Genomic DNA, 20,991 nt, shown 5'->3' on the forward strand with positions numbered 1-20,991 from the left:
TGTGCTTTGATCTAGAGCAGGTTGAATTGGTGTGATTTTGTTTTTTGCACATTTTAACTTGATGTACACTAAATTGAAGAATTTAGATGAATATTAAGTGTCAGACATGCTTCATACCAATTTAACATTGGTTTAAACTGATACTCCAGTTGCTAATATCCGCCTTCTAAATAATTCAATGGTGTAATAAATGTAGTTGGTAATTTTGAGTCTTGTTCAAGGGTTTCTACCAGACTCCCCTGCTTTCACCAATGTTGTGAAAAACATAGTTTTGCAAAATTGGTAACAAACATCATTGATAGGATGGAAATCCAATCTATTTTGTCTAAGTCTGTTTTATTTAACTGAGTGAGACCCCATACATTTATTTGTCTGGGGGACAGTAGCTTGTCCTGAGTAACATTAGTGTTACTGGCAATTTGGCCACCACTTCCTGTTTCCTCCTTAGGTCTCTTGTGAACCCCATCTTCTCTCTTGGTCTTGCAGCTCCCTCCTTCAGCAACTCATGGCACTTGAGGAACCTCGACTCAGAATTGAAGAGCTAGAGTGTGAAGTGTGGATATTGTGACACATCAGGGAGGAGTGAGATACCTTGACTGTTTTAGGAGGCAGTCACATCCTTATGTTAATTACACCAAAATTTTGTCCGTGGTGAGGCAGATAATGGGATCTGGAATTTTCTTGGGATTAGCTGGAATTTGGAAGGATTATGAGCAGTTTCAGCATAAATTTTAAAAGCAGACCACAGAGATAGTAACCACTATTATTAACTGAGCAACATAGAAATTGATGTCTGGTAAATGAAAATAGAGAGAGAAATTTGTGGCTCAAAGATGAGGGGTTGGTTGGTAACCTTACAACCTTTAAAAAGTACTTGAACAAGCACTTGAAACATCATACCATTCAATGGGTATTATGCCAGAAGGTGGGACTAAAGTAGGTGTAGTGTAGCTTTGATAGTACGGATTAGGTGGGCTGAGGGGCCTTTTTTATACTATATTATCTGTGATTGTAAATGTGGGAGAAATACGTTCTGATTCATGGGGCATTAGCACTGCAACTGGGGAAAGAGTTCAGCTTTGAGATCAGCTTCATTTGAACCATAGGGATATGCAGGAATAGAGTTGAGATTAAAACAGATCAAAAATGATCTATTGAATGGCGGGGCAGATCTGTAGGCCTGAGTGGCTTACTCTTCTGTGTTTGTATTCTCGGATCTGTGTCTGGGTAAATCCTCTAATTTGGGTTGTAGGTAGGACCTTAACCTAAATAATGAGGAGGGGGGTTCAATTAGATGGAAGTTTAAAAAATTTGAAAAGAAATGAGAACAGATGTACAGAGTAGTGAAGAGGTGAATGATAACCAAAACATGATGAGAAGGGATAAACAGAAGAATGCAACAAAATAGTAATGTTAAAAAGTTGAAGTTTTACTGCTCTTTATCTGAATAAACTCAGAATTGTCATAAGACAGATGAGTTGACAGCACACGTAGAAATGAATGAATACAACTTGATCGTTATGGAGATATAGTTGTACAGTGACTAAGTTTGGAAACTCTATATTCAAGGGTATTCAATGTTTTGGAAGTGTAAGTAAATAAAAGTATTGTTAATAAAGACATTTATCAGTGCAGTGGTGAATAGTGATGCAGGCATGCTGGTTTGGGTGGAAATAATCAATAGCAAGGAAAGAAATCATGGGAGGAGAAAGTGAGGTCTGCAGATGCTGGAGTATCAGAGCTGAAAATGTGTTGCTGGAAAAGCGCAGCAGGTCAGGCAGCATCCAAGGAACAGGAAATTTGACATTTTGGGCATCAGTTTCCAGATGAAGGGCTTCTGCCCGAAATGTCGAAAGAAATCATGGGAGCCAAGAGATGATTCTCGTCAAAAGAGCTGTTTCACTATTGAACAAAGTATACATCCAGAAACAATGAAGGCCTGTAAGAGGGCAGTACAGTTGTCATGATGATTTTAATCTGCAAATTGATTAGAAGGATCATATGGGTGACGGCAACATGAAAGACCACATGTACAATGTATTAGAGATTGTTTCTTAGCACAGTATATTACATAGCATACTCAGGAATAGGTTTTTAGACCTGATAATGCATAATGAGGTAGGAGAAGTAGGCAATCTCACATTTAAGGATCCTTAAAGAAGTAGCAATCACAATGGTATACTTTCTAAATCATTTTGAGGGAGAGCAATGTGCTCTCAAACTAATGTCCTTAACTTAAAGGCAATTAGAGGTACGGAGGAAGAGTTGTTTGAAATGGACTGGGAAAATGGATTAAGGGAAAAGTCAGTGGATGAGCAGTGGCGGACATTTAAGCCAATATTTCATATGCTCAGCAAAAGTCTTTTCCGTTTGTAAAGGAGGTCACTATGGAAAGGTTGACTCGGCCGTAATTAACAAAGATGCTTGAGGAGCTGATACAATCAAAAAGATAAGAGACACAACGTGCCAAATACGAGTGCCAGAGAACTGAGGATTTTGTTTAAGAAATAAGCAGCAGATGATTAAAAATATAATGAAGACGGAAAAAAATTGATTATAAATGTAAATTAGCAAGAAATAAAAATAACAGGCTCTTCTACAGAATTATAAAAAGGAAGAGTAGCTAAATTAAGTGAGACTAAAGTAAGTCACTTGGCAGATGCACGTTCATAACTGGGAACAGGGGAATTGCAGCTAAGTTAAACCAATATCTTGCATTGATCTTCACAGTGGGGAACACTATTAACATCCCAAAGATATTAGATAAGCTGCTAATGGAAGGAAATATCCTGTGACATTCTCTATCACAAACAAAAAAGTGTTTGACAAACTAATGGGACTGAAGACAGACAAGTTGTCGGAAGCTGATGCCCTGCTTCCAAGCATTTTAACAAGTGGCTGCAGAGCAAATTGAAACATTGGTAGAATAAGTCAGAACTCACTAGATTTTGAGGGTTCCAGTGGATTGGAAAATAGCTAATTGTACCACTCCTGTACAAGAATGAGATAGACTAAAATCAGGAAACTATAGGCCAGTATGATTGACATCTATCATTGGAGAAAATGCTAATTTAGGTTATGAAGTAAGGAATTGCGGATCTTTTAAAAAGGCTTAATGTAATCAAAAAGGTTGCTAAGTATGAAAAGAAAATCATGTTTGTGAAATTTGTTGCAATTCTATTTGAGGATTTAACCAGCAAAGTGGATAAAGGGGAACTGGTAGATGTGTATTTGGATTTTCATTTGATAAGGTGCCATACAAAAGTTGTACAAGATAGAAGCTTATGGTATTGGGGGTAATTTATTAATCTGGATTGAGGATTGCTTAACACAAAATATAGAGTCAGGATTAATGGGCCTTTTTCAAGTTGGATACATGTAACTAATGGAATGTTAGGATTCTGCAAGGGGAAGTAGATTGAGTGGGAGGGTAAAATCTTGTCAGATGGAGCTTAAAGTAAAAAAAAAGTGAGAGGCCATTAATTTGACAAGAAGAATCAAAGGGCAGGTCACTCTACTAAATTGAGAGACATTCCAAGAAAGTGTTTTTGTGCATGAAGCAAAACATTAGCATGCAGGTGCAACAAGTAATTGAGAGGGCTATCAGAATTTTAACCTTTTTTATTAGTAGGGGATTACAGTTTTGAAATGAGGGAAGTCTTGGAGCAACCATGCATGGTGGTGTTGAGACTCCACTGGAGTAATGTCCCCATATTTAATATACTGCACAATACAAAAAGAAAATGGATTTCATCTCAGACTTTGATTGTGAAAGTCTGCTCCTTATTCTGATTACCGGCAAATACTCACCCTATGACTGTCTCTCAGCTTCCATGTTAATTCTGTTGACTACCTGTACTTCTTCCCACAAGGCTCAGGTGAGGATCAGTAATGATTTCTTCAAGTTTCAAACTAGGCAAGCCTCCCAGCTGCTGTTTGCTTTGTGAATGTCAAACTGAGCTTGAGAGACCTATCCACATTCTACATGACGAACAATAGTTATTTTCTCTGCATAAAGTAAAAGGTTATGAACAATCATCTCCTGTTGGTGTTCTCAATCCAGTGAGATACCATCTACTTCAAAGCAACACTGCAGTGCCTGCATTCAGAAAAAAAACACTGAGACAACTTAACCAATAGAACTGCCTGTCCCCATGACCCAACTCAAGGACAAGGATATTTTAGAATACCTTCAAAATGAAAAGTACATCACTTATTTTTCCGTTCAGCTGAGCACTTTGAGCAACCCGTGAATTACTTCTATGTTTTTTCATTATCTTTCCCAGAATGGCTGACTCTTTGCTGTATGGAGATAATAATAGACACTTTGGTTCTACCAAGATGTCCAAAAATGGGTAGTTTTACAGTTCTAATTATGACCATGACCATGATTAATATGCAGGTTAGCTTTTAACTGTAAATAATTCCAAACTTGAGGAATTAGATTCACTTCAAAGTTGATTCAGATTTTTTTCAAGTCTATAATAATCCTTGGAGCTAAAAGTTGCGCTTGACACACGAATTATAAATTCAATGTTTGTAACATATTAACATCCATCAAATTTAGATCAGAACTGAACTGAAAATGCTTTGCCAATGTTTAACAGTTCTCACTTTGCCCTTTGCCCTTTGCCCTTTGCTTTTAAGGAGGCTCATAAAATGGTGCGAGAAGCAAATGTCAAACAAGCTGCAGCAGAGAAACAGTTAAAAGAAGCACAAGGCAAGGTAAATGTGTGATTCCTATTACAAAATTTAATGAGTTTCCAAAGAGGCTTGTGGTTTTACATTTTTTATAGAGTAAAATTCCTACTTTTCTTAGATGACAATTTTTCAGTTTTCTGTTCTGGTCTGAACCTGTTTGCTTCAACTTGTGGGCTTTTCATATATATACTTTGCTAATTATAGAGTCATAGAGATGTACAGCACAGAAACAGAGCTTTCGGTCCAACCCGTCCATGCTGACCAGGTATCCCAAACCAATCTAGTCCCACCTACCAGCACCCAGTCCATATCCCTCTAAACTCTTCCTATGCATATACTTATCCAGATGCTTTTTTTAAATGTTGCAATTGTACTAGCCTCCACCATTTCCTCTGGCAGCTCATTCTATACACCCTCTGTGTGAAAATGTTGCCTGTTAGGTCTCTTTTAGATCTTTCCCCTCTCACCTTAAACCTATGCCCTCTAGTTCTGGACTCCCTGACCCCAGGGAAAAGACTTTGTCTATTTATCCTATCCATGCCCCTCATGATTTTATAAACCTCTATAAGGTCACCCCTCAGCCTCTGACGCTTCAGGGAAAACAGCCCCAGCCTGTTCAGCCTCTCCCTATAGCTCAATTCCTCCAACCCTGGCAACATCCTTGTAAATCTTTCCTTAACCCTTTCAAGTTTCACAACATCTTTCTGATGAGACCAGAATTGCATTATATATTAAGCAATATTCTGTTCAAACTGCCCCATAAATTTGTTGAGCTAAATAACCAATGATTTAATTATTCTGCATTTACTTATAAGATTGATGTACTGCAAGCAGAAGTGGCAGCATTGAAAACACTAGTTCAGTCCTCTTCACCAACATCACCTACGAAGGAGCTTCAGCTGAATGCAAAACCTCACTTTAAAAAGGGACATGTTCGAAATAAAAGTACTAGCGCTATGGCCAGCAGCAGCCAAGAGCTGAATGTGATGCAACCTATTGTCAGAGATTGTAAAGAGGTAAGTTTCATTTCTGAAGGTTTTCAGAAATAAATTTTGCGTAATATAAGATCCAATGGATAACTTGAATGACAAATCAATGTTCCAAATTAATTGCAAAACTAGGTCTCATGGTGAAATTAATTGGCAATTCAAGGGTTAATTTGGCCCTGATTTGAATCAGAAATAACATTATTGATGCGTGGCACGAACATTCCTTGTCCTTCTCAACCTTGTTCGCAGCTTGTGAAGTGGTCATCCAGCCCAACATCCTCTAATATGTCTTCTGTTTCTCAGTCTGCAGCAGCTGACTCTAGATAATTACCATTCTAGTCCCTGAAGGGACCTATATTCGATCCCTCTTTTGTCTCACATGAATGTGTTGTTCCTCAGTGGCATTATTAAATGATTGACATCAGGTTCTATATGTATGCTGAGAATGGACACCTGTCCCTCTCAATCCCCTCCCTCAAACCTTCCTGCTTTTTTTAGCTTGCTTTTTTGCCACCCAGTTCTAGATTAGCTGCAGTTTCCTCTGATTGTGTTGGAAAGTGTGATAAAGTTTCATGATTTATTATTATTTGGAAACTTGAGTTCTCACATGGGCAGAATTATATAAAGCTTGATGTATGTAGAGTTAAGAAAGGAAGGCCAACCCAGATACCGGGATGTCTCGAAATTTGTTCGTATATGTCTAAAAGAGGCTTTTCAAAAATAAACCTGAGAGGAGAGTGGTTTGATCCTTTGGAAATAACCAGAAAGCATTTTTAACCTAACAACAAGGTTTTCTATGACATAGGTTATGGTTTCTGCCTACCTATGAGGCAGAGAGAGCCATCTAGAAGATCTGAATGTGCAAGTTTCCTTCAGATAGAAGCAGATCATTCAAGGAAGTGAAAAAATGTCAATAATAGCTGCAAATTAACAGCCTCCAGAACAGTCAAGTTGGGAGTAAAGAAGTCCTGTGTGGCTTAATATTAATAAGGAAGAACTCCTGACGTGAGGCTAGGGAAGTGGAGTTTAAGGACTCCATCCTCAGAGAAGTAAGCTGTGCTAGCAGTTTATTTAAGAGTTTTTGGAAGAGACAGCAACTGAAAGGAGAGCATTAAGTAAATGCAGCTGTTTGCAGCAAAGCGGTACAGTTGCACTGACTGAAGAGTCACACTGTTACCATTTTATTGAAATTTGGGAATCAGTAATATTGTTGAGGGTAAAAAGATTGTGAATCCGTATTTCTGATATTTGTAATAAGACCATTTCACCTAGATCTTATGTAAAATATTTTGTAAATTTTCCTTTTTTAATCTTTGTCCTTTCATTAAATTACATTAGCAGTCTCTTTTGAATACATTAAGTGACTGATTACACAATAATGAAACTACATGCTAAATGCATGGTCTATAAATCCAGGTTTCACTCTGATCTGACTTGTCCAATATTATTAGTTGGGACCATAGATAGATAAGGGCTCTTTAGCAGGATCGAAAGCATTAAATTTAAGAGGGGTCTGTGATTTTTTTTTAAAAGAACGGAGTATGTAGGAATACAAGATATAAAAACAGGAAGCTAGTGTATTAAAAAGGTTTAACTTACAAAATTACCTTGACTGATGCTAAGACTTTTCTAGGAGTAGCAAATGTTAATAGTGGATCCTTTGAAATCTTGGCCTAAGGCTGCACATAGAGTTGGCAAATAAATTGGTATTAGAAACAAAAGCAGGGTTTGAAGGATGAGACACTTAGTGTTGATCCAACTTTTAGAATTAAAATTGAGATACTTGAAATTTGGTTCATTGCTTGACTTATTTAGATGAGATATTTTAAAATAAAAACTTTAATTAGAAGAAATGGAAAGGGAATGGAACTATTAAAGAGCTTACACTCCAAAGAGAGAGGGAAATAAGGCAACATGGCTTGAGAAAAGCTTAGAATAGGGGGAAGAAAAAAAAGGTAGCTTGGAGGGTAATTCTCATTCCAATGAGAGATTTGATTTCACCAGAAACCTGAGTTTAATTTATAAATTTACAGAAGATGACATTAAAAAATATTTTACTTCAACTTCACAAGTATCTTTTGAATTGTTGTGGTCAAAAGATGTTTGGAATTTTAAATGGGTGTTTGTGACCTGATAAGCAAATCTGTAAACACCAGGCTGTCAGGAGCAATCTACAGATAAAAAGTTTGTGCTCATCTCTAAGGTGTACAATTAAAAGTTACAAGGAAGGAACCTAATCAGACATTGGTAGAATTTGCATCAGAGAACGAAATGCTGTGTGATCAGTAGTAGGAAATTACACACTGCTAAGCCTTCTTAGGATTTACTCATTTGGAAAAGTATGGACTTGTCAGCAATAGGCAGTATGGCTTTGTGTGGGGAAAGTTTTCTCTCTCTCTCTCTCTCTCTCTCTCTCCCTCTCTCTCTCTCTCTCTCTCTCTCTCTCACAAACTTGATTGAGTTTTTTTTTAAGGGAGTGACAGATGAGGGCATGGTGTTAGATTTTGTCCAAATGGACTTCAGTGAAGCCTTTGAGAAGGTCCCTCATGGCAGACTGATACAAAAAGTGAAGTTATGTGGGATCCATAGTGAGCTGGTAAGGCCGATTATAGAACTGGCTTAGTCTGGCTCTCAGTAGTGATGGAAGGGTGTTTTTCTGACTGTAGATCTGTGACCAGTGGTGTCCTGAAGGGATCAGTGTTGGGACCCCTGTTGTTCCTAATATATAAAGGAGAATGTAGGTAGTTTCATTGGTAAGTTTTCAGGATAAGGATTTGGGGGAGCAGTGGACAGCAAGGGGGATTGCCAAAAGATACAGCAGATTATAGATAGTGGAGAAATAGTAGATGGCATTTAATCTGAACAAATGTGATGGGATGCATTTTGGAAGATCTAATGCAGGAGAGACGCATGTAATAAATGGCGGGACCTTTAGTGGCATTATTAAAGTGTGGAAAGAGACTGTCTGGTCCTTCAGGTCTGCACCAAACACATGAAAAGCATCCCACCCTATCCCTGTAATTCTACACATATCTGGACACTATGGGGCAATTTGGCATGGCTAATCCACCTAACCTGCACATCTTTGGAATGTGGGAGGAAACCAGAGCAAAATGTAGAAACCTTCACAGTGAGAATGTACAAACTCCACACAGGCAGTCATTAGAGGCTGGAATCAAACCTGGGTCCCTGGCATTGAGGCAGCCGTGCTAACCACTGAGTCACTATGCTGCTCCATGGCATCAACAAACAGTGGGATCTAGGCATACAGGTCTACTGTTCCCTCAAAGTGGCAACACAAGTGGCCAATGTGGACAAGAGGCATATGGTATGGTGTGTAAAAATCGGCAAGTCATGTTGCAGTTGTTTGGAACTTCTGTTAGGCCACATTTGGAATTTTGCGTGCAGTTCACGTTGCCACATTACCAAAAGTGGACACTTTAGGGAGGGTACAGAAATGCTTTACCAGGATGTTGCATAGTTTGGAAGGTATTACTTATGAAGAAAGATTGGACAAACCTAGTTTGTATTCACTTGAACATCCAAGGGTGAGGAGTAACCTGATAACATTGAGAGGTCTGGATAGAATGGATACCTTGATTTTTCTTTTCCCCCCAGGGTAGAAATATAATTAGTAGGGAATATAAATTTAAGGGGATAAGTTTAAAGAGATGTGAGAGTTAAGTTGTTTTTGGGTAGGGTGGTTAAGTGTCTGAAATGTACTGCCAGAGGAGAGGATGAAGGTGGATACAGTACCAACATTTAAGAGGCATCTTGACAGTTTTATGAATAGGCAGAGGGTAGATGTCTGCAGACCATGTAGAGGAAAGGGGGGTTTTAATTTAGTAAGGCATCATGCATTGCTGCAGTCTTAGTGGATGAAGGGCCTGTTCCTGTGTTGTACTGCTTTTTGTTCTAGTTTTAGGGAACAACAGAAGGATGCAGGGATTTTTTAAAAAAAAATTTAGAACCTAAGTGACATCAAGAAAATAAGCTTCCATTGTAGTAAGTTTAGACATACTGAAGACAATTGCTGAATATTAAATGGGAGACTCACTGCAGTAGTAGGAATACCTAAGGAAACTTCAGCTATCCAGAAAGGAAATGTGTATTAAAACTATGCTGTTAGTACAGGTGGAGCATGTTCCCTCAGAAGCTGTTAGAAAGGGAGCAATGATTTGAGAAGATCAAGAAAATTATTTCTAGATTATTGCTAAAGAAAATTAGACCACTGGAAGATCTGTGTATTTTCTTTAAAAAGGCAAGATATTTTCTTCTTCTAATCAAGGAGATAAATCAATAAAGATATTGAGACACACTTATTGCTGATGGTAGGTAATGAGACTTCCAGTGGGGCTTATGAAGGAAACTATTGGTGGTTTACACTCCGGTTACAAACTGGTCCCATTTATGTGGAGTTAAATTAAAGAGTGACTTAGAAAGTGGATGCGTTGTAGTGTGTCAAATCCCTATGGAAGGGATTGATATTATCTTGGGCAATAATCTGACTCCGGCCTCACCAATGGTGTTTTGGATCAACCAGTGGAAGTAAAAGAAACCGATATTGCAAGCGGAACATCCTCGATTGTTTCTTGACAATGTTGAGACTAGATTTTGCATGCACAGAATTGGATAGAAAACTGAGCTTTCAATTATGTAAACTTACTATCCAGTCAGAGTAGATGTACAAAATTTGGGAAAATGCATTTGTTGGTAAATTAAAACTTCAATTAATAGTCTAAATGGCAGTATTAAATATCGTTTTTTAAAAAAAATTTGGATTGTTCAAAATTAGAAACTTGCAGTTTGATTTTAGCTTTACTTAAAACCTCTTGTCTAACTTTTGAAAAGGTTGATGCGCTTCTGTTTGGTGAATTTAAAGCCTGGAAAGAAGACCCTACAATCGATAGAACTTGCTGTTTTTTAGACAGAATTTATAAAGAAGATATATATCCTTGCTTGACATTTTCAAAAAGTGAGGTAAGAAAGAGCAACTATCTAGTGAAATTGCCAACATAGAAACTAATGAGATTAGCTTGCTGAGGAAATTGTGCTTGAATTTATTTAATTTTAAAATATTTTTGTATTGAAACAGCAAATGATTTTGATTCCTCTGCAAGTTTATTTCAAGCTGATAACTTTGCTAGATTGGCAATTCGATATCTTGTGTTCACATCTAACTATGGCAAAATGTTTTTGCTGTTCAGACATCTATTATTCACTAATATCTTCAAAAATCAGACGAGGCAATTTTAGTCAATCCTGCAAAATTGTTCTCCTCAACATCAGTGGCTGGTGGGTAAAGCTGGGAGTACTGTTCCTCATAAAATCAGGAGCAGGCCATTCAGCCTAATACACCTGTTCTCTAAGTTCATTTAGGTTTCAACTGATTTAACCACCTTGTAAAGTGATTCTCATGCCTAACAAAAATCAATGGACAGTACAAGTTTTTCAGTTGATTAGTACTGACTGCCTCCCCAAAAGACAGTTCCAGGGTTTTGACTATGCAGTCGTAGAGCTGTACAGTATGGAAACAGACCTTTCAGTCCAACTCGTCAATACTATCCAGATATTCTAAATTAATCAAGTCCTATTTGCTGCCAGCATTTGGCCCACATTCCTCTAAACCCCTCCTATTCATATACCTATCCAGATACTTCTTAAACGTTGTAATTGTATCAACCTGCAGCACTTCCTCTGGAAGTTCATTCCATACATGCACCACTCTTTGCGTGAAAAAGTTGCCCCTTAAGTCCCTTTTAAATCTTTCCCCTCTCAGCTTAAACCGATGTCCCCTTTGTTTTGGAGTCCATTATCTTGGGGGGGGGGGGGGAGAGACTGTGGCTATTCAACCTATCTATGCCCTCGTTATTTTATAAACTTCTATAAAGTCATTTCCTCAATCCCTGTAGGAAAACAGCCCCAGCCTATTCTTTATAGCTCAAACCCGCCAACCTTGCCCACAACCTTTAGGGCGGCACGGTGGCACAGTGGTTAGCACTGCTGCCTCACAGCGCCAGGGACCTGGGTTCAATTCCCGCCTCAGGCGACTGACTGTGTGGAGTTTGCACATTCTCCCTGTGTCTGCGTGGGTTTCCTCCGGGTGCTCCGGTTTCCTCCCACGGTCCAAAGATGTGCGGGTCAGGTGAATTGGCCATGCTAAATTGCCTGTAGTGTTAGGTAAGGGGTATGTGTAGGGGTATGGGTGGGTTGCGCCTCGGCGGGTCGGTGTGGACTTGTTGGGCCGAAGGGCCTGTTTCCACACTGTAAGTAATCTAAAAAAAAACCTTGTAAATCTTTTCTGAATCCTTCAGGTTTTGCAATATCCTTCCTGTAGTGGGGAGACGAGAATTGAATGCAGTATTCCAAAAGTGGCCTAACCAATGTTCTGTATAGCTGCAACATGACCTCCTAACTCCCATACTCAGTGCACTGACCAATAAAGACAAGCACATCAAATGCTGCCTTCACTATCCTGTCAACCTGGGACTCTACTTTCAAGGAACTATGAACCTGAACTCCAAGGTCTTTGTTCAGCAACACTCCCTAGGATATTACCATTGTGTATAAGCAGTCAAACATTTAATTGGAGAAAGTGTTCATTTTTATCAGTTTGTTTGGATCATAATGCATATTCATATTTTAAATTCAAGGTGAAAGTAATATTAATTCCATTTAAGATTTTTAGAATATTAAAAGAATTATTTCCTCTGATTTAGCTAGCTTCAATGATTCTTGAAGCTGTGGAAGGTAACACACTTAGCATTGAACCAGTTGGATTTCAGCCTCTACCTGTTGTGAAAGTGTCTGCGCTGGAGTGTGGGGGACCCAAGTAAGTTAAAGTTAGACTTGTGCTGTTATTGCTTGACTGTCCCTCCTACAATTATTTTGAGTAAATTGGGATAAAATATGTATGCTTCTTTTCAAGTTTGAATAATTCTTAAAAATCTAAGGCATAGCATGTATTTTTAGTTGCTTTTAAGCAATAGATGTCAGGAACCTTAAGACCATGATTTGTTGAGTAAGAGTGTGACTAGAGGGGATTATCTCCATCTTTGAATTCTTTGAAATCATCGAGTTTATCGTTGGTATTTAGACCTTTGTAACACTGATTTGCTGTATATATTGTACCAGGATATTTGTTCAATTTCGCAAGGTATTGATGGGATCTTGACCAATGCAGTCTAATCATTTCTCTGCATATAGTAGGGTTTAGATGCTCCAGATTTTTCTGTGCATTACCATTTTCAAATTGTTCACAATCCCTCGCATTTTAAAATGTAATCTCAATATCTGTATATTGTAAAGATTTTTTAATATATGCAGACTACATTTGGCAACTTTATCCATTATAAAGTACATTTTCACATTTCTAATGAAATTACCTAAATGTAATTGTTCTGATAATAATGTTCCTGCCAGCGGTGTAACTGTGGAAGTTCGGCTTTGTTTGAATTTTCCTCATCCTGCAGTGTACTGATATGCTGCAATTAACTTCCCTTTTTTTGCTTCCCAGGTTACTTCAATGTGTATTAATTAACTTGTATCTTATTTGAAAATGGAAACTGACTTATTCTGGGTCCAATTAACCTCCACTCTCTGACTTCGTTGTTCAATGATTACACCTGGTGTTGATTTCCCATATGCAATGCCACAGGCAGTCAGTTAGAAACCTTGTGTTTGCATGAGATTTCTGTCTACAGAATTTCCTGTTTTTCATTAACCATTTTTCCATTGCCACTACTTATAATGTAAGCTGCTATGTAAATAATTCTAATTGTACAATTTGGCCATTGAGTTGTGTGTCTGTACATCTTTCAAAAAGCTTTTGAAAATTCTTACCTGTTTTGAAATTGGAAATGCTCTAATTGTTTACCCCCAAGAGATATTGATTGCTAACCTCAGTGAGACATCGTACAAACGTATAGACAGAGATTTGCTTTATTTCAATTACTTTTTTAAAACGCTATACTTTTTTAAAACAAAATTATTTGAAGCTAGATATGTTCAGTTTTGTTTATTAACCAGAATAAACATAATTAAATTCAATTGTTTTATTACTAGAAGTTAACAACTAACCTTTAACAATTAATACAAGCCTGCCTTGCTTGTGTGGTAACAGTGGGAAATCTTAGAATTGAGGCACATTATGTAGCTGAGTGTGACGGATTCTGGGAGTTTGTCAAGTTTTAGATTTTTTTTTGCAGCTTAAATACTATCTCGCTCGCATGCTCTTGTGCTCGTAAGGAAGAGAACATAGTGCTTGTACAAACCCTGAAGGGTATTATATATGGTTATGAACAACAACATAACACTCATATTTGATCAAGTAAAATAAGCTAAATCACTTGGCTGCAGTTGAATATGAGCATTGGGTAATAGAGGCTCTTCTGTTCAGGCTTGCATGAGAAAGGGATCCAGAAAACAAGACAGACATGAGAGAGAAGCTTAAAGACTAAAGCTGTAAGAAGAGGGGTCGTTGTGCGTTTACTATCTAGGATTATCTGTTTGAATTGAGAATCACCCCTCAGAACTTAGTCACCCAAATAATTAACATATTGACCCTTTCTTTCCACCTATTGTACATCTTTCAGATTGCTACCTGTACATCAATTGTGTTCTTATTTTTAAAAAACTGATTTTTTTTTCTTTAATCTACTCCGATGTTGTTATACACCTCTGGAATTGAACCTGGACCTCTGGTCCAGGGTTAGGGTCACTAGTACTGCACCACAAGAGGGCCCTTAAGGTAGAGACAGAGACTACCTTGGTCCAGGTAACTCTATCTTGGCCTTGTGTGCAAAACTGAGGATGGCCCTTATGGGAATCTAACCTGCAACCTTGGCATTATTAGCACCATACTGTGACCGACTGTGCTAACTAGCCAAGGTCCTAGTTTTTAGTAACCACCATCTTGCGTAAAATGTTTCCTCTCCACAAATTTATAATGTCCATCAGGGTAGTTGCTGCTCAAAATATAGTTTTCTCAGCACTGGGGAGTCCAAATGCAGGAAAATGGATTGCTATGTTTTGTTCAGTTGTTATTTAATCACTTTTTTTTTGAAATTCTTCACCTTGCTTTCTTGCTGACCTCTCTACCTTCAAGTCTCTAATATGCTTTGTGTTTGAGGATCGGTGCCTCACTCCTTGATGAGAAGCTTTCCAATCTCAGACCACATTCTCTGTCTCTTTTCTTGGATGGTCTTGATTTTAATGTTTTTTTTTGCATTGAAATTGTGGATCATAATCCTTCATGCCACCTCAAAATATAATTCTTTACTTGATTCATTTCTCTACCTTTTTGGCCTTGCAGCATCTATGCTTTCATCATTTAGTCTCATCCTATCTCAGACTTTGCCTTCCTTTTTCTCATCATCCCTCCATTTCACTTAATTAAAATCTCATTAATCATGAATTGATAAAAGCTTGTAAAAAGGACAGTATAATTGTTATGGGTGATTTTAGTCTGCATATGGACTGGGCGAGTCAGTTAGGCAAGATAACATGCAAGACAAATTTGGAGTGTTAGAGATTGTTTCTTAGAGCAGCAGATTACACAACCTGCCCAGGAACAAGTTATTTTAAATCTAATATGTAATGAAATAAAATTAATAGGAAATCTCATAGTTAAAGATCCTTTAGGGGGTACCAATCACATCATAATTAAATCTGAAATTCAGTTTGAATCAACTTGGATCCCAAACCAAAGTCCTTAAGTAAAGGAAAAGAGAGATAAGAAAGAGCTGTCTAAAACAGAGGGAAAGTAGACTGGGAAGAAAGTCATCTGTAAATGAGTGGTGGCAGACATTTAACATTTATAATGCTCAGCTAATGTTTGTTCCAGTCAAAATGTAGCAGTTCACAAGGCAGTCAAGGAGATTATACAATCAAACTATAGTGTACAATATGGCAGAAAATTAGTTGACTAGAGCTCTGGGATTTCTTTCGGAACCACATGCAGGTGACTGAAAAGCTAATGAGGGATGTTAATTGGGAAGAAATATCAAAACAAATGATAAAAACTTCTCATGTATATTTAAGAATAGCGAAAGTGTGGGGAAGGTGTGACTGAGGAATTGATAACAGGAAACACAAGTTGCAGATAATCTAACTTTGCGTTGGTCTTCATGGTGAAGGGTGCAGTAAATATCCCAAAAATATAAGGTAAGCAAGGTACTAATGGAAGGAAATGTTGTGTACAGTCTCTATAACGTGGGATAAAGTATTTCATAAGCTAATGAGACTAAAGGTAGACAAGTTGGATAGATCCTATAGCCTGTATCCAAGAATTCAAAGGAAGTGACTGCAGTGCTATTGGAGGTATTAGAAATTTTACACAACACCGGAGTCCAGGAAGGTTCCAGAAGATTGGAAGACAATTCTTCTAAAATAACACCCCTGTTGAAGAAGGAAAGCAGAAAAGTATAGCGTTTTACCAGCAACAGATTTTAGATCAACTGGTCTAGAATCTGTTAATGAGGAAGAAATAACTGGACATTTAGAAAAACTTAACACAAAGTCAGCATGGTTTTGTGAAAGGGAAGTAATGTTGGCAAATTTGCTAGAATACTTTGAGGATATAACAAGCCGAGTTCACAAAAGGGAACCAGTGGCTATCATGTATTTGGATTTCCACAAGGCACATGATATGGTGACATGCAAATGATGGTTGCACAATATGGTAGGAGCTAACAGAATTGGATATAATGTATTAGCATTGATTGAGAAATAGTTGATACACAGAAGACTGAGACAGGACTAATAGGTCCGTTTCAGGTTGAAAAGACATGTTTAGTGATGTGCCATAGGGATCAGTCCTAGTTCCTCTTTAATCAACTATGTGTATGGCTTGGAGGGAGGAGCAAATTTTGTAATAACTAGGTTTGCTGATGATACCTAAAATAGGTGGTTGGGCATGTTCTTAGAGTGTAAAAGAATTTGCAAGGGATATAGATGGGTTGAGTGAGTGAGCAGAAACTTGGCAGATGGAGTTTATTGCAGAAGATGAGAGGTCAAGTGGAGTGCCACAAGGATCGGTACTGGGTCCACTATTTGTCATTTACATAAATGATTTGGATGCGATCATAAGCGGTATAGTTAGTAAGCTTGCAGGTGACACTAAAATTGGAGGTGTAGTGGACAGCGAAGAAGGTTACCTCAGATTACAAAAGGATCTTGACCAGATGGGCCAGTGGGCCAAGAAGTGGCAGATGGAGTTTAATTCAGATAAGTGCGAGGTGCTGCATTTTGGGAAAGCAAATCTTAGCAGGACTTATGCACTTAATGGTAAGGTCCTAGGGAGTGTTGCTGAACAAGAAGACTTTGGACTGCAGATTCATTAGCTCCTTGAAAGTCGAGTCGCAGGTAGATAGGATAGTGAAGAAAGTGTTTGGTATGCTTTCCTTTATTGGTCAGGGTATTGAGTACAGGAGTTGCGGCTGTACAGTGCATTGGTTAGGCCACTGTTGGAATATTGCGTGCAATTCTGGTCTCTTTCCTATTGGAAAGATGTTGTGAAACTTGAAAGGGTTCAGAAAAGATTTACAAGGATGTTGCCAGGGTTGGAGGAATTGAGCAATAGGGAGAGGCTGGGGCTGTTTTCCCTGGAGCATCAGAGGCTGAGAGGTGACCTTAGAGATTTACAAAATCATGAGAGGCATGGATTGGATAAATAGACAGTCTTTTCCCTGGGATGGGGTAGTCCAGAACTAGTGGGCATAGGTTTCGGGTGAGAGGGCAAGGATATAAAAGAGACCTAAGGGGCAACTTTTTCAGAGGGTGGTATGTGTATAGAATGAGCTGCCAGAGGTTGTGGTAGAGGCTGGTACAATTGCAACATTTAAGAGGCATTTGGATGGGTATATGAATAGGAAGCATTTGGAGGGATATGGTCCGGGTGCTGGCAGGTGGGACTGGATTGGGTTGGGATATCTGGTTGGCATGGATGGGTTGGACCGAAGGGTCTGTTTCCATGCTGTACATCTCTGACTCTGTCATTTGGTGGAAGAATCAACAAATATGCTATTTTTAATGTAGAAATTGGAAAAACTCCAGAAACTCAAAAGATCTCTGCTCTTGTGCGTTAACTTGCTGCAGGTGCAGCAAGTATTTAAGACAAGTAAAGTGTTGGCCTTTATTGCTAAAATGTTGAAGTTCAGAAGTAGAGCCATCTTTGTTATTGATGTACAAGGAGCTGGTGAGACCGTACCTGGACTGGATTGTACAAAATCAGTCCCTGTATTTAAGAAAGGGTACCATATTTTGAGGGAGCTTGACAGAATAGATGTTGGGAAGATATTTCCACTGATTTGGGAACCTTGAACCCAGGGCCGTAGATATAAAATAAATTTTCTTTTAAAAGTCCAATGAAAAGGAATTTCTTCTCTGAGGATAGTGAATGTCTAGAATTCTCTACTCCAGAGAATTGTGGAGGCTAGGTCACTGAAACTATTCAAAAATGATTGTAGGTAGGTTTTTGAAATATCAAGGAGTTGAGAGAAGTTGAGGCTTCTGTCTCCAATCAGCCATTATCTTTTAGATGGGCGAGGCAGCCTTCAGGAACTGAATGGCTTCATCCTGCTTTTTAAAATGCTTTTATTTCTAAAGTTTCTCAGTTCTGACTAAGCTTATCATTCCGAACCGTTAACTCTTTGTTTATGAAGATGCTCCTGTTGATCTGAATATTTCCAGAATTTTCTTTTCAAATTAAATTTTCTGTTTAATTTCAGGCTCCTACATCACCAGTATTTTGCCTTTGTGTTAGATTTCATAATGATAATAAGATAGGAGCAGAAGTAAACCTGGGCCTGCTCTGCCATTCAATGAGTTCACATCTAATCTGATTGTTGTCTCAACTCTATCTCCTGTCTGTACCACCCCTTTCCCCCTCCTGCCCTGCCCCAAAATTCTGATTCATTTGTCTATCAAGAATCTACTTAACTTAAAATTGAATAAATTAAATGAATCAGGCTCCATTGCTTTCTGAGAAAAGGAATGGCACAAATGAGCAGCGCTTGGAGAGAATAACACTTAACATGATCACTGTGTGATGTTAAGTTGAGTGACTCAGAGAGGTAACCAAAAGAATACAAAGAACAATGGGAAAATCTCAACTATGCATATGCCAAAAGTCACATCTAGAAAATTTACTCATTTTGGTATGCAAAATGATCTGGTAGATTTGTGTCCACGTTATATTAGAATGTTATGTGCAGAAATTGATTTTGTATTTTTAAGTTGGCAGATGTCTTGATCAGATTGGCTAATTAACACACAAGTTTAAATTGTCTATTTCAATAACTACTTTAACAATCGCTGTTTTCAAAACTTATGAGCATATTTCTATTTTCATGATGCCTACTTAAACAGCATTACATTAAATTTAGCTATCTGCTGCCTGAACTATTTTGTATTCTTTATGACAAGCTTTGTCGCACCTTAACAAGGCTTGTTTGGCAGCATCTCCAAAAACTCTGATATCCTCTATTTAAAAGAATAGAGAAATGAGAACAGTGTACCCACCAAGTCTTGTACCAATCTTGCATGGTCATACATTGCTCTTTGTTACTGGATTAACTATTCACTAGTCAACAACATTAAATTAGATTACTTAGTGTGGAAACAGGCCCTTCGGGGCCAACAAGTCCACACTGACCCGCCGAAGCGCAACCCACCCATACCCCTACATTTACCTCTTACCTAACACTATGGGCAATTTAGCATGGCCAATTCACCTGACCCGCACATCTTTGGACTGTGGGAGGAAACCGGAGCTCCCGGAGGAAACCCACGGGGAGAATGTGTGGAGTTTGCACAGTCAGTCGCCTGAGGCGGGAATTGAACCCGGGTCTCTGGCGCTGTGAGGCAGCAGTGCTAAACACTGTGCCGCCCACTAACATTGTGGGTGTGTCAACAATACCCATATCACAAGGATGACTTTTAAAATTTCAAATTGATTTCAACCTCCTATACCAGCACTGCAGAAGCATTTATATTTGTCACTCCTCGTTTCTAATTTTGTTTTAAACTTTATTTTTTGTGTTTGCACACTTTGCTACATTATATAATTTTCTGTTTAACTACATATGCACTCTTTGAAACAAATATGCCACAGTATGAAGAAAGCTTTGAAGTCAAACTGAAATAGCAAGCTTTGATTCATGAAAATATTTGAACTTGAGTCAACCTTGTGTGGAATGAAGCAAGCTGTGAAAAATAGCCATTGTTGAAGAGTTGATTTTTGATCTAGTATGAATATTGCTCAATCCATATGATACAGAAATGTTGAATCAATAAAGATTTGAGTAAAACTATCAATCTCTACTGCAGTTAGTGAGAGCCAGTATACCTAACTGGGATGTTTTAGGTAATGAGTATTCGGAGAAAATCTATGTTCTACGGTCTTAAAATCAAGAAGTCAGTAAGTTTGAAACAAGCATTTTGCAGAATATTGACGAGTACAGATTCTTCAACCTATGTTCAACAAATGTGTAAATTGAAGTTGACATTTCATGATAAAAGCACAATAGTGACAACTAGTCACAATTAAATACGATGTTGCATCTTAGTTGTAATCCTTCTGTCATTGGAGAGAGTGGACGTTTGTGGATGTGGTGCCACTCGAGCAGGCTGGTTTGACCTGGATGGTGTCAAGGTTCTTGAGTGTTGTTGGAGCTGCACCCATCCAGAAAAGTGGTTGGGATTCCATCATGCTCCTGACCTGTGACTTGCAGACGGTGAATAGCTTTGGGGAATCAGGAGGCAAGTTACTTGCTGCAGTATTTGTAGTTGAAAATGTGTTGCTGGAAAAGCGCAGCAGGTCAAGCAGCATCCAAGGAGCTGGAGAATCGACGTTTCAGGCATGAGCCCTTCTCCGGGCTCATGCCTGAAACGTCGACTCTCCTGCTCCTTGGATACTGCCTGACCTGCTGCGCTTTTCCAGCAACACATTTTCAGCTCTGATCTCCAGCATCTGCAGTCCTCACTTTCTCCCTGCAGTATTCCTAGTCTCTGACTTGTTGTAGCTGTTGTGTTTATGTGGGGAGTCCGGTGGAGTTTCTGGTCAGTGGTAACCCCGAGAATGTGTTGTTAGTGGGGGATTTAGTAATGCACCATTGAATGTTGCCATTGTTACTTTTTGGAGATGCTCATTGCCTGGCATCTGTATGGCGCGACTGTTACTGTCCATGTCTTTTTGTATTAGAACATGGATGCTTCAGTATCTGAGGAGTCTGGAATGGTGCTGAACATGTGCAATCATTGGCAGACATCACTATTTCTGACCTTTTTTCAGTGAAGATCG

At 38.5% G+C, this 20,991-nt stretch overlaps 1 protein-coding gene across 6 annotated transcripts in view; it reads left to right on the plus strand.

Moving 5' to 3' along the window:
- Window positions 1-20,991, plus strand: part of rab3ip (RAB3A interacting protein (rabin3)) — a 63,216-nt gene that overhangs the window by 31,246 nt on the left and 10,979 nt on the right. For all 6 annotated transcript variants that reach the window (XM_060839283.1, XM_060839288.1, XM_060839284.1 and 3 more), the window contains exons 5-8: window positions 4,648-4,725; window positions 5,517-5,717; window positions 10,542-10,670; window positions 12,410-12,522. In XM_060839283.1, the coding sequence (XP_060695266.1) occupies window positions 4,648-4,725; window positions 5,517-5,717; window positions 10,542-10,670; window positions 12,410-12,522 (521 nt within the window). The remainder of the gene's footprint in view (window positions 1-4,647; window positions 4,726-5,516; window positions 5,718-10,541; window positions 10,671-12,409; window positions 12,523-20,991) is intronic.

The sequence above is a fragment of the Hemiscyllium ocellatum genome, chromosome 19 (genome assembly GCF_020745735.1).
Source record: "Hemiscyllium ocellatum isolate sHemOce1 chromosome 19, sHemOce1.pat.X.cur, whole genome shotgun sequence".
Lineage (NCBI taxonomy): Eukaryota > Metazoa > Chordata > Chondrichthyes > Orectolobiformes > Hemiscylliidae > Hemiscyllium > Hemiscyllium ocellatum.